Source organism: Charadrius vociferus, unplaced genomic scaffold, assembly GCF_000708025.1.
Source record: "Charadrius vociferus isolate BGI_N301 unplaced genomic scaffold, ASM70802v2 scaffold183, whole genome shotgun sequence".
Lineage (NCBI taxonomy): Eukaryota > Metazoa > Chordata > Aves > Charadriiformes > Charadriidae > Charadrius > Charadrius vociferus.
Window position 1 is genome coordinate 5,423,115 of NW_009648250.1, and position 25,082 is coordinate 5,448,196.

Below are 25,082 nucleotides of genomic sequence, written 5' to 3' on the forward strand. Positions count from 1 at the left end.
TCATAAAAAGCTTGCAGGGTTAGGCACAGACATTTCATCTTTCTCGTAGTTCGATGTCAACTGTTTCTCTGTCACAGTGGCTAGGAATAGCTCTCTGATGGTCTCCTTATCCAAGTTCCTGCCTGTGAAGAGAAATAAATTAGCTGACTATATTTTACGGTGTATTACAAAAAAATGCATGCGAGTAGCAACCTGCCAGTCTTCTCAGCAAAGAAAGTGTTTATTATACTAATGAGTGAAACCAGCAGTATTAAAATTAAGCTGCATATGGTAACAAGACAACTTCAGATTTTACAAGCAACAACAGACTTCAAGCTGCATAAGTAAGGGAAAGGAGGAAAAATTGGGGTTTTTTGGTCATAAAAACACTTTGCAAAGCAGACAGTAACAAGTAGCAAATAGAAACGTACTTCAGCGTTACAAGGTTTTCAGAAACAAAACAGATTTTATAGATTTTAATGGCTATAATCACGTTCCTCACAGTTACTGGATATTTTATCCAACATTCAAACCATTCCCACCACATTTATAATTATGGATTTTAAAAATAACATTAAATATGCCAACACAATTTATGAATACTTAGTATTGTACTTTATTTTATTTTATTTTAATGTCATTAAAAGGGACAGTGTAGATTCCTCTGGAATATAAAACCACAGGAGGTCTTGATGGATAAACCTTTGACTAAAGGTTATGCTGAACATACACACTGCTATTATTCTGGCCAGTTTAGGCCGGTTGCTTTTCACTGGACAAGTCACAGGACTGCCTGCTGAAAGAAAATCTTGTTGAAGTCAAACAAGGAGATATGTAATTGCTTCTTACCTATTAAGACCAGTCTATTTGTTCTCTTTTCGTCTTCTTTCCAGGCTACTGTAGTCTCTTCGAGATCATAGAGCTCATGGACACCTTGGACTATCATCTGATGAGATTTGCCTTGAATAGATACCAGTCCCTTATTGGAAAAATAACTGTTAGGATATATTAAAAAAACTTTAAAAATGAAATATGTAAGATGGGAAAACACTTTGAAACTAGGCCAAGCAGGGAAAAATATTTCTGGCAACTATGCACCAGTCAGTCAAAATAACCACAGAATCCCAGAATGGTTTAAGTTGGAAGGGACATTAAAGATCATCTAGTTCCACTCCCCTGCCATGGGCAGGGACACCTCCCACTAGACCAGGTTGCTCAAAGCCCCATCCAACCTGGCCTTGAACACTTCCAGGGATGGGGCCTCCACAACTTCTCTGGGCAACCTGTTCCAGTGCCTTACCACCCTCAGAGCAAAAAATTTCTTCCTGATATCTAATCTAAATCTGCCCTCTTCCAGTTTTAAGCCATTACCCCTCGTCCTATCACTATATGCCCTTGCAAAAAGTCCCTCTCCAGCTTTCTTGTAGGCCCCCTTCAGATACTGGAAGGCTGCTATAAGGTCTCTCCGGTGCAACATAACCACATAACCATGTGGTATAACCTCTTCTACTCATAACATATATTCTCACATCTCCTTATTTTGTTACACTTTGCCATTCTCTGCCTTCTGTTCCTCATTTGGTCAGCATCTAGGATGTTTGAGCAAAAGTAAAATGTCATCAGCTATGATTGCCACCTTGAATATATATGTGGTGTATAACGTATGAGTCCATGAAAGATTGATTGCCAGCAAAGACGATGTACAACAAGTAAAAATGTTTTATTTCAGATTATTCTGATTAAGCTCTCATGCTTAGCATGTTCACTATTCTCAAACAGAATCTGCGAATACTGGAGAACAAACAAATGACATAGTAAAACTAGCAACAGAATTAGAAGGGATTACTATCAGAGTGAACCCATTAACCCACATACCAAAAGTTGTATTAAAAGCGTTCATCGCTTCATGTAAAACTTTACAAAATATTTTAGTAGAACACATTCTGTAAAACATGTCTTATACTTCCCTAATAGAAAAAAGAAGTTCAAAATATTTCATGATAAAAGGTCTCCATTTGACATATTAGTTGGAATTCTATGACTATTACTGCCAAAAGGGTTATGACTGCGGGGAAGATATAAATATAAAAGCAACAAATTTTGGAACCCATTCTATAATTACCTGTGGTTCATTTGCTTTGGTGTATTTGTCTGCGACTGAGGGCGAGCACACAGCTTATCACAGGCCTCAGGTCTCCTAAGGAATTACTTTGATTCCAATGCTCAGTACAACAAAAATGTATTTATGCATAGCAGTACTGATTTCAGAGAGCTTAAGATGCATCAGTGGCTATTTGCTTCTATTTGTCAGGAAGGGGAAGACAAAGATATTGTCATTTTGTTGCTGGAAGAGCAAGAATGTAACCTTTTCCCAATGGAACGAAAATAATTATGTCGCTATTCATGAAGCACAAGTGTTCTCAGAAAACAAACCAGAGCATATTTTCTTGTGTTTCTTACAGCCTACTGAATGACAGGCTTGATTCTTACTTTTTAATGATTTACCTGGCTGCCTGGTATAAGGAAAACGAAAATAAATCCTAAATTGTCTCCTATACTCCTCTCAAAACCATGTGAATGAAAAACATATAACATGCCCATGAAGATGAATACTTATGGGCTGCATCCTTAAAGCTACAGTCTGACAATACTATAAAAAAGTAAGTGTAGACCACAACTAGTATTGAGCTGCTATGTTATACCAACTTCAACATCTGCATATTATGCCAACAATTATAATTACAGACAGCAATCTATAGTATCCAATCTATAGGAGACATTAATGAGAGATGGATGGTACTTTTCAAAGCAATGGAAGTGAAAAATGAGAAAGTGATTTAACTGTGTCCTGGTTATTAACTCTGCCACTGATGTTTGGGACTGTACATCTTCCCTCTCAATTCAAAACAAGTAGGATCAATGTTTGCTTCTCTGTCAGCTATCTCTTTTTGACTTGTTCCACCAGTCAGCTGGTAACAAACTGGCTCTACATGGAACAATGACAAACTGCTATTCTCCATTTTGTCTGCTCTGCTACAGTGGTCTGTAACTGACAGTACACTGCACTTTTTTAGACGTAAAAGAGGAAAAGCACAAAACAAAGTTGGTCATTTCTGACTAACCTTCAGTCTTATGACATCCATGGTGCGCCCAGTCTTATCTTTCACATTCTTCTCCCACAGAAGATTCTATGAAAAGGAAAAATGTTTTCACAAACAGAATGGCATGAGATGATTTTTTATAAAATGCCACAATGATTTTTCAGTTGACAGTGAACTACTACTTACCTGAATAAAGAGATTTAAGTTTTCCTCCGTTATATTTCCTGGAACTTCAAATGTTACTGTAATTATACCCTGAAAATGGAAAGACCCACTTATTATTACCAAACTGAATAAACATTTCATTACATTAATTTCAAAGAGTGTTCTTTATAACTTGGCCTCATAAAAAAGCAACTATATGCTCATGTCAAATTAAAAAAAATCTCCATTTCTATTCTGCTCTAACTTGCTATATTGTGCTATACTTTTTGGTTCTGTTTGGCTGTGCACTTAAGGGGTATACACAATACTTTGAATAGTTTAATGCCATCAGCTTCTACCGTTTAACTCTTTGCCATAGTGGATGTTTGTTCTCAAAGAAAGCCTAAGAATTTTAATTCTTATAGGCTAGTAAGCTCAATCTTTCAAGTATGTTTTAAGAATGTTATTTTCTTGGCATACTGACCTTTGTCACAATTTCTGATCTTCATCACAATTCTATCAGACAAAAATTAATTAACATTTGTTCACCTATCCATACTTTCTGGTTATGAAAAGCTTTTTAAAATAGATTATGTAGGAACAGATTCTGAAAATAAAGAAATCTGAAGTGATGTTTTATTAAAAAAATGTAGTTTAAAATTAACTATTTATTACAAAATAAAGGAAATAATGTGTTTTAAATTCATTTTTGCCACTATAACCTCTCAATGGCATAGAAGAACATAGAGAGAATTACTTTTTGTACACCCTAAAATTCTTTCAAATGATTACTGCTTTCAGATGACTAACTTAAGAAAAAAAAATGGAATGGAATGGAATGGAATGGAATGGAATGGAATGGAATGGAATGGAATGGAATGGACTATTTCAGTTGAAGGGACCTACAATGATCCCCTAGCCCAACTGCCTGACCAATTCAGGGCTGACCAAAAGTTAAAGCAGGTTGTTAAGGGCATTGTCCAAATGCCTCTCAAACACTGACAGGCTTGGGGCATTGACCACCCCTCCAGGAAGCCTCTTCCAGTGCTTGACAACCCTATCGGTAAAGAAATGCTTCCTCATGTCCAGTCTAAACCTCCCTTGACACAGCTTTGAACCATTCCCACATGTCCTGTCGCTGGATCCCAGAGAGAAGAGATCAGTACCTCCCTCTCCACTCCCCCTCCTCAGGAAGCTGTAGAGAGCAATGACGTCACCCCTCAGCCTCCTTTCCTCCAAACTTGACAAGCCCAAAGTCCTTGGCCGCTCCTCACAGGAGATGCCTTCCAGCGCTTTCACCAGCTTTGTTGCCCTCCTCTGGATGCATTCAAGCACCTTCACGTCCTTCTTAAACAGTGGGGCCCAGAACTGCACACAGTACTCCAGGTGAGGCCGCACCAACGCTGAATACAGTGGGATAATCCCCTCTTTTGACCAGCTGGTTAAGCTGTGTTTGATGCACCTCAGGATGCAGTTTGCCCTCCTGGCTGCCAGGGCACACTGCTGGCTCATACTGAACCTGCCATCAACAAGCACTCCCAGATCGCTCTCTGCAGGGCTGCTCTCCAGCCACTACTCTCCCAATTTATACTTGTGCCTGGCACTTCAGGTGCAGAATCTGGCATTTCAACTTGTTAAATTTCATCCCATTAATCACTGCCTAAGGCTCCAATCTAGAACCCTCTGCAAGGCCTCCTATCCCTCAAGATAATCAACAGCACCTCCCAGTTTGGTATCATCTGCAAACTTGCAAATGGTGCATTCAACTCCTGCATCCAGACTGTTGATACATATATTGAACAGAACTGGCCCTAGAATTGAGCACCTGCTGACCAGTTGTGAGCCACATGTAGCCCATTCACTACAACCCTTTGAACTCTGCCCTTCAGCCGGTTCTTCACCCAGCACACCATGAACTTGCTCATCCCACAGTTCGACAACTTGTCCAGAGGATGCTGTGAGGAACAGTATCAAAAGGCTTACTAAAATCCAGAAAAACTACATACACTGTCTTTCCTCCATCCAGTAAGCTTGTGACCTTATCATAGAAGGATATCAAATTAGTTAAACAGGACTTTCCGTTTGTGAACCCATGCTGACTGTGCCTGATGACTGCATTATTCTTTAAATGCCTTTCAACAGTACCCAGTGTAATCTTCTCCACAATTTTTCCAGGAACTGAGGTTAGACTTAAAGGTCTGTAGTTCCCTGGATTTTCCCTCATGTCCTTTTTGTAGATTGGAATAACATTGGCTAGCTTCCAGTCAGCAGGGACCTCCCCAGACTCCCAAGATCTTTGGTATATGACCAAGAGGGGTCCTGCAACAACATCCACTAGCTCCTTCAGTACCCTGACTGAATCTCACTATGCCTCATGGACTTGTGAACATTCAGCTGATACAGCTGGTCCCCTACAATTCCAGTGTCCACAAATGGAAAGTCACTGTTCCCAGACTCATGGTCCTCCAACTCCAGCCCAAGGTCTACCAGTATTATTAAAGACTGAGGCAAAAAATGCACTGAATGCCTCTGCTTTTTCTTCATCCCTATTAGTCAGATAACCACCTTCAACAAGTATTTGCCTAACGTTTTCTTTAGGCCTCTTCCTGCTGTTAACATACTGAAAAAAGCCCTTCATGTTATCTGAATCAACTGTAATTAAGCTTTGGTCTTTTGTGTCTTCTCCCTGCATAAACAAACCACAGCTCTGTTCTCTTCCTATGAAGCCTGACCTCACTTCCAAAGACAATTTCTTTTTCCTCTTGAGCTCAATAAGGAGTTCCCTGTTCAGTCAAGCTGGTCTTCTGCCCCGCTTACAACAAAAAAAGAAAAACTTGTATTTTTATGCAGTAGCTTAGAAAAGTATACATTCCTTCTGATAAAGTTGCTATGATTAAATTTTCAGGTTAAAATATGATGTATAGAGTGTCTGCATTTTTCTTTTTGAACAGCAAATCTTGACTGTGAAGTTGCTAGTCTTGAAAATAGCAGAAGGCAGTTACATTCCCTTTTTGAAACTAAAGATTAAATATAAGCAACAAACAGCAAATCTGAATGTTTATCTAATGACTTAGTAAATTCACCAAAACAACTAAGAGCTAACGCTTTGAGCAGCTTCAAAACAAGACAGACAAAAGTTCACTGTGCTCCACACATAGTGAAGTATTGCTTCTGTTGACCTTCCACATGAAGGTAATAAGCATGCTTTATCAGCCCACAAGGACCTGCAGCCTACTGTGAGAGAAGTGTTCTGTTCTCATTCATGCCTCATCTGCCTCAACAGGCCATCTTAAACTGTGGGTGTTGAACTAAATAGGGATAGTAATGAATTCTCACTGTTTTCCCACTGGTCAAATACCTCCACACTACAAAAACAACAAGAATTTCCTTAATAATACAAGCATGCTATAACTGTTACAATATTCAGGAAGGCTTCTATTCAACTTCTTTCCTACTTTAGGGATCTATTCAGACTGCTATTGCTATAATTGAACATATCAAAGATGAACACAAATTTTAATTGAATAAAAAACTATGAACTTAAGATTCCAACCTAAACCATTCTATGATTCTGATTGCAATTACAGCTAAGCATGAAACCAATTTCGTATTTTATCTTTAGTTCCAAAAGGAGAATATAATTGCCTTCTGCTGTTTTCAAGACTAGCAACTTCACATCAAGCAAAAGTAGGAAACTGGGATTTACTGATGGAGGGGTATGCTGAGCTCAATCCTTCCAGTCCCACAGACAAGACCTCTGTGGAGGGACTAGGAAGAAGAGGCAATCAAGTGTGATCACCTTGACTCCTGCTGTGTTTACAGGCAAGGGGTAAGGAACCCTGAAAAAGTTGAGGCCACAGAAAAAGCTCTGACAGCTAGGCATTCACTATTGCCCCTCTGGTATCACCCAATAACCCGGTGGGACATCCTATTGATGAAGGAGGGACCTCGAGTACCATACTGGATGGAACAGGCCCGAGGCAGGTGTGAGATCAGCCTCATGGCAAAGCATGACAAAATTGCAGTTGTGAAAGTGTCAGGAAGGAAAGTAAAATCTCCGTGTTCCCACCCTACAAATTGAGACTCAGAAAGGGGAAAAGAGGTCCTTCAAAGATCTACACCTGGGAGCTAAGGAATAACAAGTTCAGAAGAAAGGCCAGACCTCAGTTAATACAGTAGGTGAAGCAAGCTCTCGGAAATCTAAGTCATCTGATACATCATCTTACTCCCCAACTGGGGAAGTGCCCATGTTATATCAAATGAACATTGGTCACCACGCATTTTGGTTCTGGATGAAACTACAGCTGTTGGACTCACAAACCAATTGGATATCTAATAGTGGTGTTGTTCTGTGGTTGTACTGTTTAATTGTTTGCTTGAATATTTGCTTGTATACTAAGACATGGTGAGAAAATTAAACAGCCGAGTGTCTTGGTCTGGTGTTTTACAGGAACAAGGCCTGAATTTTACAGTAAGCAATGCTACCCTTACTAATCTACACCAAAGGATGGAGCCTACAATGGAAACATGTCAATTCAAACCCTTATGATAGTAAGCCCCATCATCTGCTTGGCAGGAGATGGAGGTTAAATACAACAATTTTTAACGTTTATATTCAGACTACTACAACATTAACTCCTACAGTCTAACTCTCAGTAGCAAGGAGTGAAATGTGCACCAGGTGTACATTCAGTTTCTGATGATATTAATGGTAGAGCCTAACACCCATATATGTTCATACAGCTCTTTAAGTATGTGTAAGCTTACAAGGCTTATGTAGCAGGGGGCTGCAGTGCTGAGGGGTGCGGGAGGAGGCCATCAGCTGCCTTGTGTGTCTCACAACCTGTTCCAGCCAGCTCTGAAACCATACAACAATAAAAAAAAACCCACTATCCCACACATTTCAGGCAGAGAAAGGAAAAGAACAGTGATGAGGAACAGAAAAGCATAACACAAACACCCCCAACATGTGGCCTTGCTAGGAGAACTTGTACGGACTAAGTGTAACCCACGGAAAAAAACAGGGAAAGTTGGAGAAGAGAGAAGGAGAGGTGTTCATGTAAGTGTTCGTGTAGTTGTTTTGCATTTGTTTTATTCAGTACTCAAACTGTTAATTATAAGGTTTTGTTGCCTGGCAATAAATTCAGTAATTCCCTAAGACTGTTCTGCTTTTGAGAAGAGTCTAAGCAGAAAAAGATACCATGATCATCACATTTGGGGGGAAAAAAGCGCAAATTAAAAGGGAACATTTCTTGTAAAACCTGTAGGGATGATGGACCAGACCCCCTCCTTAAATTCACCTTTGACATTAGATACGGTGATCACAAAAAATACTATTTACTCAAATAAAAGCCACAGAGGCAGAAATGCTATTTGCAGTTGCATTATGCCAGCATCATTGTATTGCACAGAGAGAAGATTCTGCCCTGATATAAATACACATTGGGTTGAGTATCAGGGAGGGGTGGGGGTGAGGAATACATTTTAGAGTTTATTTTGACATACTAAAAATAACATCAACAGACCTGTTTCTTTTTTTTTATTTTAGAATACATGTGCTTACAGGATTGATACCAAGTTTATAGGGCAGAATCTACTTCAATGTTACAAGTTAACTAGTTCTAATTTCTTGTGAAAACAATGTGAAGCACTCATAGAACCAAAATCCACACATTTGAATCCACACAGTGAAGTTTTATTACAGCTTTAAAGGATGCAAAGTCATGAATAACATCTTCCTGCTATCTACATACACAGACAACATTTGGACACAAAACCTATAGGATAAAGACTGGCTACAAATTTAGGGGGCTTGATTCTGCAAATACTAAAAAGAGTAGCGCTATTTGTCTATTTCACTAACATGCTCCATGTGAATCGATGAATGTGAGTGTCTGGAGCTGTGGAAGCCTACAAGCTATTTTTCCAAGTAAGACTTCCTGTATCTATTTAGAACCTACCTTCAACAAAGCACTTTCCTATATGTGAAAGATCTTAAAACACATTACTCCCTAACTGAAACCTTCTGAAAAGAAAACATGATTAGCATACAACGCTTGCAATTACCCTGAACAACCTTGTTGTTACAAAGAGATTGAAGCAGTACTTTTGATATTTACCTTATCTAGATGTGCATGTGTTGTCTTTACATGTTCAAGCTTTTTCTGCAAACTGAAAATAAGTAAAGTTAAATGCCGCATTTGTGTAGGATGGACAAAATGTCATTAAAAAAAGATAGATGTTTAATTATATTGGTTTGGTCCAGTTAATGATTTGTGCTAGGACATTCGTTTTTTTAAAATGTAAACACAATTAGATTATGGAAGCGACTTTCAATATCTTCATGATTTGAATGATTTGAAAAGCAAGAAGAAAAAAATGTATAAAGCTGTTTCTTGTGAGAATTAAATCTGTAACACTAAGTGAAATACTATACACCCAGCTCCCATTTCAACTCTGTTATACAGCTCATTCCTACTGTGGAGCGTGCCTGCTAATATAAAATTGGTCCTCTCTATTTCATAAAGGAACTTGGGGATTTGTTTCATTAACTAAGATTCAGGATCTTACTGTACCATTTTGTGTGACAACATAAAATTTTACTGCAACTTTAGATTACACATCCACATCTGTCTTTAACCAAGACAGCGCAAAATTTCTTCAAATACTGTATCTGTACCAGAGAACATTGTCTTGTGTCCAACATGCAGAAAAAAGAATACCACATCAAAAGTCACTATGACGACAGCTCTCTGCTACTTCAGAGAAGACTGCACAGAAAAACCTCTCCTCCTACTCTGATGACTGTAAATTTTAAGCAGCCTTTAATGGTGGTGAAAAAGGTACTGACTGCTACTGAAGTAACATTTCACACTCCTACTTCTTGCACCTTCTTTGCTTTGTTGTGTTCTTCTCATACTGCATTGCACAGGAACCAGAACTCCTGATGTGTTTCATGTCACTTCAGGGCATGTACAGACTACGAGGTTCTACCAGTATGGTCATACCGATCAGACGGTTTATCTGTCTGCTGTGCCAGCAGAAATCCTTACTGTAGCATGCAGCCGTAAGTACAATTTTATTAGCAACCTGGTGTGTATTTGTGCTAAAACGGTGCTGGATGCAAAGGGTTTTTCTGGTACAGATGATAGAGCAGAAGCCACTGATAGTATTTTATGTAGGCATTTCTGTATCTATGAACTGATACCAGGGTAAGTGGTTTCACTGTACAGAGTTCAAACAAAATCAAAAGAAACAGAACTTCATTTAAGCAGTCTAGAACTTTCTTGATGCTTTTAGAATTTGTCTTTAAATGCTGCAATTTTGAGATGCTTCCTCTGTTTTAACAGCAAATATTGAAAACCTCTAAAGGAGTTATGAGATAAGAAAGAAGACTAGACCAAGAAAAGAAAGAAAAATTGCTTTTTTTTTATTGCCAGCTCCTTAAGGACTTTCTCAGTTTTGTAGAGCAGAGCACTTCTTAGTAAACATTCCAGAATGCCACCTAATATTACAACTTATCAGATCTAACTGTGAATTGCCATTATCAAGAATGATCCTTTTTGATTCACATCTTCTTACTGCTTTCTCTCTGCTGCATGGCTCCAGGATGAGTCAGTTTAGCTAGCTGATCCATCGTAAGAACTCAGGACACGGGTTTATGACCTAATAGTTATCTATTGCCCATAAAGGATATATTGGCTTTCCTCCTCCCTTAACTTTCTTTTGGATGCCTATTCTGATACCTCCCTGATGCTGCTATTTGTACAGATCTGACTGGTACATTCAAGGAGCTCAAAAGAAACAAACTCTACATTTCACATATCAGACAAAAGCCCGTGCCAACAAAAAGAAAGGGCAGCAGAGAGTCAGGAAAAGCAGGCTATCCTTTGGATAGTACTGCACCAGTTCATCAGGAAATCTCACAAGCACATCTCATCTACTAGAGGTTACTAGCTGCATCTTCTGCAATTTCTCCCACCTGAAGTAAACAGCATGTGTCCAGGAAGAAAAATTAAGATGGTACTGCCCCCAGTTGCATACTCCCCCCTTTCGTTTATGATTGCTCCAATACTCTTTGCTCTCCTTCCTTAACAACTTCAGCACATAAAGTGAACAGAATTCTCCCCTCACCTCCAGTTCGACTTTTCCACCCATCCAGCATGCTGAAGCACACATTTGGCATTGAAAAAAAAAAACCCAAAAACAAAAACCAAACACCAAAACCCATGGACCACAGTAACCAGAATTTGCAGTGGCTTCGTTTGTTGTGGAACCTCAGTCCCTCATTGTTTTCTGTGAAAAATAAGGAAGCCTCCAGTTCATCATGATGTCAAGTGAGAAAAATTTTGAAATCCTTTAAGAGAACCAGCAAAGAGTGTACAAATATACTCTACGACCAATATTAAAGCAAAACTCGTATTTTGGGAAAAGCCAACCAACTATGCACACTCTGGTTTGTTTAACTTTACAAGGTCAAAAAGCTTTTGTTGCATGCATTTCAAGTGGAAAGAATTCTCAGTCTTAGATTACCACTTATAAAGTAAGAATTTTAAACAAGTGACTAAACTAGAATTTCAAACAAACTCGGATGCAAATTTAAGCCAGGATTTGATTGTGTCTATCTCATACATGTATTCATACAATGGAAATTATTTCTAATAAAAGACAGTGAAATTACCACCATACCTTATTCCAGATAAACTGTCAAAAGCATGCAGGTCCAAGACATCTGAGAGATCAACTCTAAACAGAGGGAAGAAAGCAAGCTTTGTATTTTTGCTATATTTAAATATTGTGTATATTTAAAAAATTATTTTTAAAATGCTTCACTGAAGTTTATGTTTGTTTTCCTGTCTATCATACTAATAAATGCCATTTGAACCTTTAGCCTTATTTTTGGGTGTTGGTGGCTAGTCTTCTCCTGCAAGGAAACACTGTATTTATTTACACAGTAACATGTAAGCACACAAACATAATTTAAAAAAAATCACAGAATCACAGAATTTTCAGAGTTGGAAGGGACCTCTAGAGATCATCCAGTCCAACTCCCCTGCTAAAGCAGGATTGCCCAGAGCACATTACTCAGGACTGCATCCAGGCAGGTCTTGAAAATCTCCAGAGAAGGGGACTCCACAACCTCCCTGGGCAGCCTGTGCCAGTGCTCTGTCACCCGAACTGCAAAGAAGTTTTTCCGTGTATTGGAATGGAACTTCTTATGTTCCAACTTGTGCCCATTGCCCCTCGTCCTGTCCCTGGGAACCACCGAGAAGAGTCTGGCTCCATCCTCCTTCAACCCACCCTTTGGATATTTGTAAGTAGTAATAAGCTCTCCCCTCAGCCTTCTCTTCTCCAGGCTGAAGAGTCCCAGCTCTCTCAGCCTTTCCTCATAAGGGAGATGCTCCAATCCCTCAATCATCTTGGTTGCCCTTCACTGGACTCTCTCTCCAGCAGTTCCCCGTCCCTCTTGAACTGGGGAGCCCAAAACTGGACACAGTATTCCAGTTGTCGCCTCACCAGTGCCGAGTAGAGGGGGAGAATGACCTCCCTCGACCTACTGGCCACACTCTTCCCTATGCAGCCCAGGATTCCATTGGCCTTTTTGGCAACAAGGGCAAATTGCTGGCTCATTGACAATTTACTGTCTACCAGGACCCCCAGATCCTTCTCCTCAGAACTACTAAATATAAATAAAGTATTTTACTAAATCCTATATAAATAAAGTATTTTACTAAATATAGTAAAATACAAGGTATTTCCAAGAAAAATCCCTCATACCGGACGCCTGAATAACAACTGATTTTCCCTAAATGGGAAAAGGAACCTTGAAATTCTTTCTAGCTATTATTCTGCAGTCTTAATACAGATTCTCTCAACACACACACGAACCACTGGAATATATGTAGCTTATACAGACATGCTGTTAGCAAACAAAACCGAAAGATGCTACGAGGCAAGCACTACTATGAAGAGTTTCAGCTCTATTCATATTAAACGTAGGGAAAAAGGCAGGTTTTGAAAAAAAAAGTAATGCCTGAGCTTTTGTAAAGTACACTTCTAATGTAAATATGAGATATTTATGGTTATATTGCAAAGTCCAACAAAACCCACTAGTGATAAGCTCTGTAAACTAAGCTACATCCTAATAGTGATTTCTTTAAAAATACACACCTGAGTGTAGGATGTAAACAGTAACAAAGAAAACTTCATTTTCACTTCTTTGAAAAAAATTATTACTAAAATCAATATTGAGTTAAATATTTCTAATTCAATAGTTTTGCTTTAAGCAAACTGATCTAATAACATACTTAAATCTGTCACAAAAGAAGCAGGATCTACTACCCAGTAATAGTGGCCATTTAATACCTTGATCTTTGTGTCTCTAGAATTTTAACAAGTCCATTTATTGACCTAAAATAAAATAGAAAAATCAGAAGTTAGATGAAAATGCAACCATAATGTATTGCTTGAACAAGTTAACCATGGAAAGCAGTATGAAAAATAGCACCACAGCAATAATTCCAACTCTTGTTATCAAATTGTTGAACAAACAAACAGACATCCTGGCAGACTTTGTTTTTGTGACTTTTTCATCTCCCAAGTAAGGATTGCGGAACTTCACAAGTTCTGACAACAAAATACTACTGCTGAGAATAGCCGTTTTCTATCCAAGCTCACGATACGCTCTCTTGGGTCTAAGCATTTTTAATTTTAGAATTCAAACCACTAATAAAATCGTAAAGTATTTAAGAATTTCAATGTTTCATTTTCGCTACCATAGTATTGACAGAAAAAGATGGAACAGGTCTTTGACCACTAATTTAATTCATACCATTAGTTCTTCTACACCCATGACAATTATTTGGGACTTCCTCTATATATCTTTGCATTTGCTAGTGAACTCATATCTACTAGCAATTGTTTTTTTCCCTGATGCTAATTCTGATAAATGGGAACAGCTGCCGAAAAATGTAACACTGTGAACAATTAAGACAAAGGCTTGTCCTTAGTAGACACCTGCCTTACCAAGACAGGCAAACTGCTAAGATTGTGTAAGCACCTGAAAGTACTGAAATGCCTTTAGAAAGGAGTAGTCTCTTTTCCCTTCTGAGCTAAGAATTAGTGTCAATCTAATAGTGAGACCTAATTCCTGTATTAACAAGAATGAAGTAACTATGCTTAAATAAAAACAACCTTTCAGCCAGTACAGTGTTACAGTTATGCCAAAAGTTTCATACCTGACAGATGTTCTGACTTTATTCAATTCTTCCCTTGAAACCAAATCTGTTTTATTGATGATTATTAGATCAGCTAAGCCAACCTGCCTACGCATTAGGGGGAAAAAAAAAAAAAAAAAAAAAGACAACATGAACAAACATACTTTTTCTGTAAGGCAGAAACACCATCCCTCCCATAGCACAAAAAAAAAATAGTATGAGCATTGTTAGTACAGAAAGGCAAGCATTAACCAAACTAGAACATCATGGGATTTTGACTAAAGTACTACTGGCTTCTCCTTGACGTGCTCTTCGGTGCCATAAGAGGAGTCTACCAAGCTACAAAAGCTTGCTAGTTTGGGGGTTTTGTTGTTGGTTTGTTTTGGGGGGCTTTTCTTAAATGTCATCTATTCTGAAGTCCTTGGTGACATATGAACTTCACAAGCCCCTACTTATCTTGCATGTATGAAGTCTCTTTGCTTTATGAAGATTTCTTTTGCTACAATTACCCTTAATCACTGTGGCTCCACATCTAGCAAAAAAATATTCCTCTATCTCCAGTTCTACTTTGAGCATCTGATAGATCCTAGCATGCAATTCTTTCTTCCCCCCAACACAGGTGGTTCCCCTTCACTAATGTAAAATCCCATCCCTCTTAAAATATGTATTAGAACAGTCAGCTCTTGGCAAAAAGACGAAATGGAGCATGAAGTCCTTTTCTATTTTCTACTTCATTACACCAACCTACCTTGGTTTAAAATGAAAGGAGGGAAAAAAAGCCTTATAAAAGAAGCCATTTTTAATGAACTATACAGCGCAGTTCCTAACTGTGATATATAAAATTTAATTTATACGTCCATACCGACATGCTTCGTTGACAAGGCCTTCTGGCTTTTCTTCTGTCAAGTGCTAGACAAAAATTAAAACAACTGGATTAAGCATATTCAAATTACATTTAAATTCATTTGCAATTAAAGGAAGTCAAAACCAATTCAACCGATGTATGTTTTTCAACACAGTATTAAGGAAGATGGCATCTGGAATTTTTCTGTAAAATAATGGTGAAAAAGTAAATTTATACATTCACCATTACAAAAGCTTATAATTTCTTTTATGAAAACTCTTCTCTTTTAATGAATTTTATGATTAGAACATTGGAGAGTTGGAAAACTATTATATTTATTTTAACTGATTTTCAGATTTATGATGAAGTAAAAAAGGTCACCATGACATACAGTAACCATGGAAAAACATATCTGAAAAAATAAAAATACAGTAATTTTACAAATGAGTGTGATGTCAACTAACTGTTAAAGACAGGCTAGGCTTGCAGTACAGAATTTCATATACATAAGTTCATACTCCTTTTCTCTGAAAGATTTGACAAACTCTACTTTTATAGTAAAAATTTGTAACTCTCTTTTTGGGTTTGTAAGAATAAACCACTTCTACTTGGCCAAGTCTGCCCAACATCGGTGTTTGCAGCCTATTCAAGCTGTAACTGGGGAGAAGAGTCAGTCAGCACTGACAAAAGCAGCAGTTTCTGTTCATGCTGCAAGAGTTTAGTATCATCTGCAGCTTTGTGCTCTACCAGTCTGCCCAAGCTAATGTCCTCACAACAGAATTAGTGAAATAGAAAAAAATACCTGCATCTAAAGCAGCAGCATGAAGTTTAACAACAGAAAGCCTTACTTAATTTAGGCAGAGCAACAGACTATACTGAATCAGCAAAGGCTCAGCTACAAATTATTTGCTGCCCACTCTACCATGGAGGCAGCAATCTTCAGGACAGAAGCATCACAAACACCTGGAGCCACCAAAACTTTAAATTGATGCTGTAATATTAGCAAGAGCTCACCACTTACACCTTATATCTCTGGGAAGTCCTGTGCATTCCTTTACCAACTCTAAATGTATCAAGAATATTACTTCTAAATTTGGTTTTAAAGACACAGGAATACCAAATGAAAGTGGAATTAATTGTCATGACAAATAGACAAATTAAAAAGCCCTAGAAAATTATATTTTCTTCAAGTGGAATTATCAGGCATCTAACATTATCTGACTTGAAAAACAAAAATAGATCATTGCATACTGTCAGTCTGTCAGCTTAAAAAAAAACCAAAAAAAACAAAACCTCAAAACTACTGCCTGATTGTGCACAGCCTAAGCAGAGCATAGCTCCAGGATGACTGGGAGGAAACCTCTCCTCTGACCTTTTCTTGTAATCCTCTGTGTATTGATTCCATTGAATTAAATGTTGTCAGATTTGTTGCCCTGAAAAGAACAATGTCAGTGGTCCAAATGTCAAGTCCTGAAAGTAGAGAACTGTCACTTGAAGTTGTCCAACTGTTTGCCCTTGATTAAAAAAAAAATTATTACTATTTCAGATTGCTGGGTGACAAATCGTTTAGAGTGATAACCCATGATATCAATTACCACTTCAGTTTCAATTTGGCTGACTGGTCGCAGGGTATTATTTGTCAGCTTTTCTTGTGGTGGGATGGTTCTCTGAAGCATGACACCCTTAAATTGCTGCCTATTATCTCAATGTCAGTACCAGTATTGCTCTGAAAATTCTTTGAATCGCAAGCAGCTGGTGAGGTCAAGCTTTTCAACCAGAGGAATTGCACAAGTTAGCAAGTCCTTTGTAAAAAAGCAAAAGTTGTTTACTCGGCATATAACTGACGAAGTCTGAAGTTTCTAATATTCTGACTGGATGCCAGTTTTGTACAGGCTTACTGATTAAATAAGGTAAAAGTTTCCAGTGAGCTGTCAAAGATAATAATGAACAGAAAAACTGAATGTTTCAAAACATAGTTGTGTAGTTTCTGACATATTACTTGAAAGTTTAAATATTAAAATTTTTAAACAATAATAATTTAGTGCTGCTGTGTGCAACGCAATTATATTTGATTCAAGCCAATAAATCAGTATTGCATGAAGAGAATGATAAACACAACATTTTTGCAAGTCAAACAACACATCCAAATCAGTATGTGAGCACTCAGCTGAAAAGGGGGCTGACTTAAGAAATGCTGTGGTTTCTTGTGACAGTTGAGCTGCTTTAAAAGTTGGTTGCTGCTTAAAAGGGCAAACCAGCTCAGTCCTTTCCTCTCCTTCTTCTACCAACTCCTCCACAAAAGCACTTGCAAAACACAATGGCTTAACTCGCCAAACTGCCTTGCTGTGGGGTTAGATTAGTTCTGTCCTGGTGTAATACAAATTGATGAAAGGACAGGACTGTCCACTTTTGGTAAATCAGCTATTAGATCAGCTTAACTGAAATAAGAAAGCCAAATAGTCCAAACAAAATAAAATCTTATAAAGAAGGGATCAATTCCTTAGTTTTTAACTGTTCTTCAGTTGTCTCAGCTTTTTACAGCCATTGTAAAATATACAGATATTAAAAACACTTCCACAGCATGATGGGATGTTTATACCATGTAGGCATCCTTTCTTATGGTCACTTTTATTTTGAATCATGCAAAATCTATACCTAATCAAAGTAGTCACTTCCTAAATTATTAAGTTGCAAATAATTATTTTTATGACTACCTATTACAAAAACAGTTGAACTATTTGATTTAATCACAATTTCTGCTGTTATCCAACCTCACTGTTCTATAGGTCTCTTCTTACGTTACGCTTTATATAGATTACTCAATACCTGCTTTTTTTGTCTGCTTCCATGTAATGAAGTAATCTTGTAATCTGACCTGGTACCTAGACACTTGGCTCCCTCATGTCTCCTCACCACAGTTGCCTTTACATTAGTAGACACGCTGCTGTGTTGGTAAGGATCTGAATTCCTACAAATATCAGTACTTCTTGTTCCCATTCAAAATATAGTACTAACATACCACAGCAACTGAAATGCATCCTCATCCATTCTAAGAATTCAAGTAATTGTAAAAATATAATTCATGCAAATGCAGATTACTGCAATAGCTGTACTAATGTTGCAGTTTTAAACCACATAACAAATCCAGCTACTACCTGCAATCCATGCTTTGCGTCAACAACAGATACAATACCTAAAAGAGAATATTTAAATGGAATTAAAATGTGCTGAAAGCAGCTAACAATTTAACAACTTGTAAACTTCCTGTACAATTACTGAAGAAACAGTATCATCACATTTACTACTGCTTATAATATTTTCAATGTTTCCAGTGTATCTGAACATTAGACTTGTCACCTAGTTTCTCATTTGTTACTCATACCTGTAATAAAAAAATGTCTGCCAAACCAGGTGAGAGAAATTCTCACAAGGTAGATGCCTCTCCTTCTTCCACAACAGCAAATTGGCAGAGGTATGCTTTTACAGATTACTGAAACAAATTAAGGGGACTCACTGAGGTATACAATTATTCTGATTGTAAGTGACCAGGAATCTGCAATTCTCTGACAGAAACTTAGGCAGCTGTTTCCTATTCAACAATGTTTCCTTGGCTAGATGGGTATTTTACAGACAGCGTTAGTAGGATTTTAAGCCAAAAAGTAAGTTTTCTTCCTACACTAAAAAAAAAATATCAAAATTCAACAGTCTTTAACTACATATAGTGATTACTTATATTACAGTAAACTCAGATTTCTAATGGAACACAGCAAATACTAGAGTTAAAAAGAGTACAATAGGCAAAGGTGGCAGAAAACAAAAGGCAGGAAAGTCCAGATTTTGACAAGTTAAGAGTTCAGAAAAAAGGAAACCCTTTAGGAAACACTGGATTGGGAGGATAAAGAAAAAAGAAAAAAAAAAAAAAAAAGAGAGAGAGTGCTGTAATATTACTCCTAAATAATATTTTATAACATCTAACTAAAGATGTTTTTTCCCCCCCTTACACCACAATCAAGATGTGTGATATCTGATCCCTTAGCAAAACATTACACAACTTTTGTTGGATTTAGCAAACTGAATGCAAGTGGATCTCTGTCGTCAAATCTGGAGATGTGAGGACCATCATTATGTATTTCAAACATTTTCTGAAACCTTGCCTTAGATGATAAGGAAGCTTGCACTTCTTACCATCAAGATAGATGTCACTTCCCAGCTCAGAATCAACCCAGAACATAGAGGCCACAGCTCCTAAGCAGTGCAGTACATTTAGTTGCAAAATTGGAATTCTCCAGTAAACTATCAATATTCAAACATTTCATAGAAAAACTTCTATTTGTAGTGCTGTACTTTAAACTCCACTCCTGCAAACTCAGAAATCATCATAGAAGTCAAATACCCAATCACACATTTGATCTAATAGCAGCTACCAAAGCATTATACCTGTGTGCACATCAACAGCTATGACTACTTAAAAAAAATCTTACAATTCCAGGTGCATGTAAGTTGTCTAGATTACCTTTACTCAGTAATATAAATTAGCTCTCATTACTGTACTCCAAGGCTCCCTCATTTCTTAAAGAAATCTGTACTCCCTCTCTTCACCTTTCAGCTACTGTTTCTAGGTCATGGCTCACACACCAAAAAAAAAAGATGAAATAAACCAGTGAAAGAAAAATGGAATTGGCACACTGGGGAGAAATCAGCTCCGTCCTAGGGACCTTCTCTTCTTCACTAGCTACTATAAACTCTGCTATGCAGTTTCTTACGTCATAAATGAAAAGGATAAAGAAAGTCAAGAATAACCAGATATAGAGAAGAATGTTTTCCTTAATTATCTCAGGTCTGCACAGTAAAGCTTCTGGCTTTAGATAATTTTAAGATAGATCAAGTTAAGAAATATCTAATGCAGGTTCAATTTGCAAACAGATATTGTACTGGAAAGGAAGTTTACAAGGGTAAATCACGCCTGATCAATCAGTGAAGGCCATACCTGGCCTTATGTGAAAAACTTATGGTATCTGTGGACAAGGGAGAGCACTGCATGCCATTTACATCACCTCCAGCAAATTTTTCAACACTGCCTTACCAGTCTGAATGGAAAGACAACTAGGTAAAACTCATTGGATAGTTAAGCTCTAAAAGTTGCAGTTAATGGGTCATACTCTACCTGAAAGTCAGTAGTAAGCAGGGTACTGCAGGGGTCTACCCTGGGTCCTGTCCTGTATCTCTACCAGGAACCCAGGAGGGGATGTAAGACATGCCTGTCAAGCTTGCAGAGAAGACCAAATTTGGAAAGGAACAGCTGATATACCTAAAGGCAACTCTATCTTTCAGAGGGACCTGGCCAGGCAGGAAGGCATGACCAACAAGAACTTGATGAAATTCATCAAGAAAAAAGGTTAATACACTTAAGAACAAAGACTACCTGGCAATGACACAAGCTAGGAACACACTGGATGGGGAGCGGGTCTACGGAGAAGTCCCTGAGGGTCCTGGTAGATAGCAAGCCAAGAAAGCAGTGTGCCCTGGGAGCAGAGAAGGCCAAAAGCAGCCAGGCTGTTGGAACAGAAGCCTGGCTGAGGGAGGTTATTCTCTTCTGTTTAGCACCTTCAAGACCACATATGGCTAGCACTTCCAGCATGGGCATTCCCCATAAAGGAAAGACATTAATAAACTGCAAGTTCAGCATAGAATCACCAAGACAGTTGAAGCCGGAGCACTGGCCCTACGAGGAGAGGTGGGGAAAACAGCTTTTTTCAGCCTGGAAAAGGTAAAGCTTCTGGAGAACCTAATAGCAAGCCTCCCTGGTACCTACAGGTGAGCCACTACTGGGACCACGTTCTATCAAGGGCTTGGAATCTGTGACCTGATCCCTGTGTACTACACGTGGCCTAGGAGTAGGCTACTCCTGCTTTCTGCTAAAATGGCCCTGTAAAACAGATTCTAGCAACTGTAGGATGTGCTGTATATTTATTTTTTTAAAAAAATTAACCATAGTTTGTTATGAAAAAAAACAATTTGAAAAAAAACAGTGCCACAATATGAAAGACAGGAGGATCTGACAGCAATGACAGTCCTTGTTTTTTTCAATTATAGATCCTTAGTTACTAGAAAACTGTCTACGAGTATTAAGTGCCTCAGAAAAAAAAAATCAGTAATCAAACTGATTCTAACACCTAAAACTGTCCACCTAAAGTGATAAGATGCACTCCTTCAAACCTGACTCTGGATCAACACCAAATACCTGTCAGTTGTTCACAGTGCTTACTCATGCAAGATATAGCAAGGGCCACAACATCTAATGGTTTTCTGGTATCTATTGATTTTTCTTCCAAAATGCTTAATAGTTTTCCAATTTGACTCAAACAGAATTTGTGTGTAACAGAGGCCAAATCAATGTCCTCTCTTTTGAAGAAAATTATTTTATCATGACAACTATTTAGCTTTGAGCTGGAAAGTGTCAGTCTCCTAAGTGGGAAACAACTGAATTTCTGATAAGAATTTCCTTTACTCTCAATCAACAACACATCTCAACAGATGGTTCAGAGAAAAAAAGGTTTTAGATATCTATTACTAACATGAGCTCAAATTTAAACACCTTTTTCTAACAGGGATCACTAGAGAGCACGCAAGGATTTTGCAAGATCTATTATTGTTCTGTACCTACCAGAAGAATGTATTAGTCTGTTTCGCAGCGTATTTTATGGCTTCACAAAATACAAGGCCTATCACAACCAATTTAACAATATGTCCTGGTTTGAGGTAAAACAGGACCAGTTTTGCTCATTAACTTTACTTTTTCTTCATCAGATGCTAGTAATTTACTTTAGAAGGAGCAATGTAGAACAACAAAAGCCTACCGAAAACTATTAGTTTCAGAGCATGCTTCTCTTCTCTAAGCCCAGTGTCTTCTCTTGATAGAAATATATTTTAACTGGATTTCTGTTAAGCTTTAGAGTCAATTTAGAACAAGTTAAAAAAAAAAAAAAACAAAAAGAAACACCCAACCAAATCCCACTCACAACCCTGCTTCTGCACCTTACCTAATCCATTTTTAGTCTATAAAGCAATCAAAGCATGTGCCTGACACTTTGTATTACATTTTGCACAGTGAACTGACTGGTGAGCAAACAAGCACTTCATAAAAACAGAATAATTATCATGGTTATGAAAACCATAGCATGAACTACCTGGATCTGCCAAACCAGTTGTTTCTAACAATATATAGTCAAATTTTCCTCTCCTTTGCATCAGGTTCTCAATAGCCTTCACACCATTGTCCCTGTAAGAAGAAACAATTAAACCTGAGAACAGAGAAAACAAGCTAGAACACGCATAGGCATATATCTTCTGACGCAAAACACAGTGTCATCAAAGCAAAGGCCTGAGCCAGGACTTACAGTCAACAATGAAAATTCAGTCATCAAACTGCTGCTCTAACATTATGCAAATTGTAGTTTGCTGTTTCATTTTAGTCTGAAAATAGTATTTGCCTACTCCTAATAGGCATAATAAATGTGGTTCAAATGAAGATTTGTTCTCAAACACTGAAAACCCTGTGAAGGACAGCAGGGTTGTATAAGTATGTAACTATTTGGTTCGGCAGCTGACATTCCAAAAAGAAAGTTGGATGTGGAGGGGGGGTGCAGGAACTGACTTGTGTTCTCCTGCCTTTCTACCTCACCTACAGCAAAATTAAGACATGTCATTTACTTAAATCTCAGCCAATGAAGTCAGCCTGAAGCAGAAACATATGGCATTTTATATAAGAAAACAATGTATATAAAACACGGCAGCAATGGCAGCATTCCTTACATTTCAGTAGAACAGAATGCAACAGGGTCTTCTGTTTTCCACTTACTATCCCAATTTAAGGCATAGCACCAGTTCTTCCAAATTTTCAGGACAAACAGTCCATTACAAACTTAGCACACACAATCCAGCATTCAAACAAACAGGGTAAACACATGTCAAAGAAACAAATACACTCCTGCTTTAAGTATTTAATGTGGAAATTAGGAAATTAGAGTCCTAGTTCCAGCCTCCCTGAATCTTTAACTCCCTATATAAAAGCATATAATACTGACAGAAGAGGGAGAGCTCCCCACCCTACAGCACCTCAATGGTGTCTAAGTCGGTATCTAGATTATTTTTCTGATAGACACCAAGTCTAAATCCAGCAAGGCAGCAAAAAAAGAAATTTTCATCTCCCAAACTCCAATTCTTGTTTTATCTACCAAAAGAAGTCTCAATCAATACTACCATCAGCTTTAGGAATCAAATCCAGACGTCTTCTCCTTTCCTCAGTTCCGCCAAAACCCACTTTAAGAACTTGTACAATAGTTCTTCCTTACTTTACTGAACAGCACAGGCAGCCATTTCTGAGCTCCAGCCATTCTTCATAGAGTTCTCCCCCTTGACTGATTGCCAGGGATTTCTCCAAAGCACTTCCTGGAAATAAAAGTAGTACTATAATTTTTAATCTACAAATTTACATAATAATGCCTGCAAAAGAGATATGAAAGATTCAAGTTAGCATGCATTTTTACCCTTGGATTTTATTTTTTTCTTCTGAGACCAAGTTTCTGACATGTTCTTTAGAAATTAGGATTTTCCATTTTATGATAAACTTAGAAGTCAAAGTCAAGTTGGTTCTACAAAGACCAAAATCCAGAGGATGAAGTACAGCATAAATGCGACAAACTCTGCTAAAAGAAAGGAAAGTCAGCCCTCTACCTCCATATCAAATAAAGGCTCTGTCCATACATTTTATTTTAGGCTCCATGATCTAAAAAGTGGCATGCATCTTTGTCGATGAAAACAAACAAAAAAAACCCCACCAACAACACAGTGCAATCTGTAAGCAATGCTGGCTATGGTATGGATATCAAATTATAGCCACAACAGTAAAAAATCCTGAGAAGGAAAGCAAAGAGTTCAAAGAACCACAGACACCAATCACACATCTTCCCATTTTCTCGGTCTAGGATAATTCACAATATGTAAGTGGCTGAGGGAAAAGGAAAGAAAATATTATCTATCAACACATTATTTTAATCTCCATTTGCTTGAAACTGAGCAAATGGACAAATGGAGGTATAGCACTTCCAACAGGGTGATATATTGATTTATTTGACTCCGAGGGCCTGAATTTATGTAAAAAACAGATTAATGCATAGTATTATTTTATGAACACCAGCCAAAAGACTTTTTGCCCTTCTGAAGACTATGAGGTATGTTAATAATTTCAGTAATGGATTTAAAACTACAATGTTCTTGATTTCCATCATTCTTATATGGTTGTCATTTTACAGCCAAAAAAAATGTTTCTGCAGGTTTACATACCTTCTCCAAACTCATTCAGAATAACTGCTATTCTTTTATTATGCTGTTCTGTCAGTATGTAATTTAGAAGAGTTGTTTTCCCAGCTCCTAGAACACAGACCATATTTCTATTAAAATGTTTTTTAAAAAGCTTAGATTTCTAAATAAAAAGCAAATGTAAGCACACTTCAGATAAATGTGATCTCCTGAAATACGGGTTTTCATTCTTGTATCCTGCATTCTGTTATAACATTGTAAAAATTGATTTGTAGAAATATTTGATGCCATGGAACTATTAGCACATTAAATCTCAGCTTTAAAAGACCCACAGTTTTCCATTAAGTGTCAGTGCTTGATAAACTTAGACGTCCCCTATCAAATCTAACTAGAATGGTACTTGCCAGAAGCGGTAGGAGGATACCGAGCTGAAAATGCGCTCACAACTCCTTTCTGCCATGTCCTCAGGCTCTCGCTTAC

At 37.8% G+C, this 25,082-nt stretch overlaps 1 protein-coding gene across 1 annotated transcript; it reads right to left on the reverse strand.

The window, feature by feature from the left end:
* LOC104285811 (COBW domain-containing protein 1-like) lies at positions 1–24,729 on the reverse strand. The gene is made up of 14 exons (XM_009884312.1): positions 24,627–24,729; positions 23,636–23,732; positions 22,472–22,563; positions 19,470–19,529; positions 18,440–18,477; positions 15,303–15,349; positions 14,462–14,548; positions 13,590–13,634; positions 11,913–11,969; positions 9,344–9,395; positions 3,267–3,335; positions 3,102–3,167; positions 829–958; positions 1–122 (listed from the first exon to the last, which is right to left on the reverse strand). The coding sequence occupies exons 1-14, from the start codon at positions 24,727–24,729 to the stop codon at positions 1–3; spliced, it is 1,065 nt and encodes a 354-aa protein (XP_009882614.1).
* Between the last annotated feature and the right edge of the window lie 353 nt (positions 24,730–25,082).

Excerpts from the sequence above, each read along its gene's own strand:
- LOC104285811 (XM_009884312.1), bottom strand. The coding sequence starts at position 24,729 with ATGGTCTGTGTTCTAGGAGCTGGGAAAACAACTCTTCTAAATTACATA. Across the intron at positions 23,733-24,626 it reads TCTGAATGAGTTTGGAGAAG|GAAGTGCTTTGGAGAAATCC; the intron begins GTATGTAAACCT and ends TTTTATTTCCAG. Across the intron at positions 9,396-11,912 it reads GACAGTTTATCTGGAATAAG|TTTGCAGAAAAAGCTTGAAC; the intron begins GTATGGTGGTAA and ends ACTTATTTTCAG.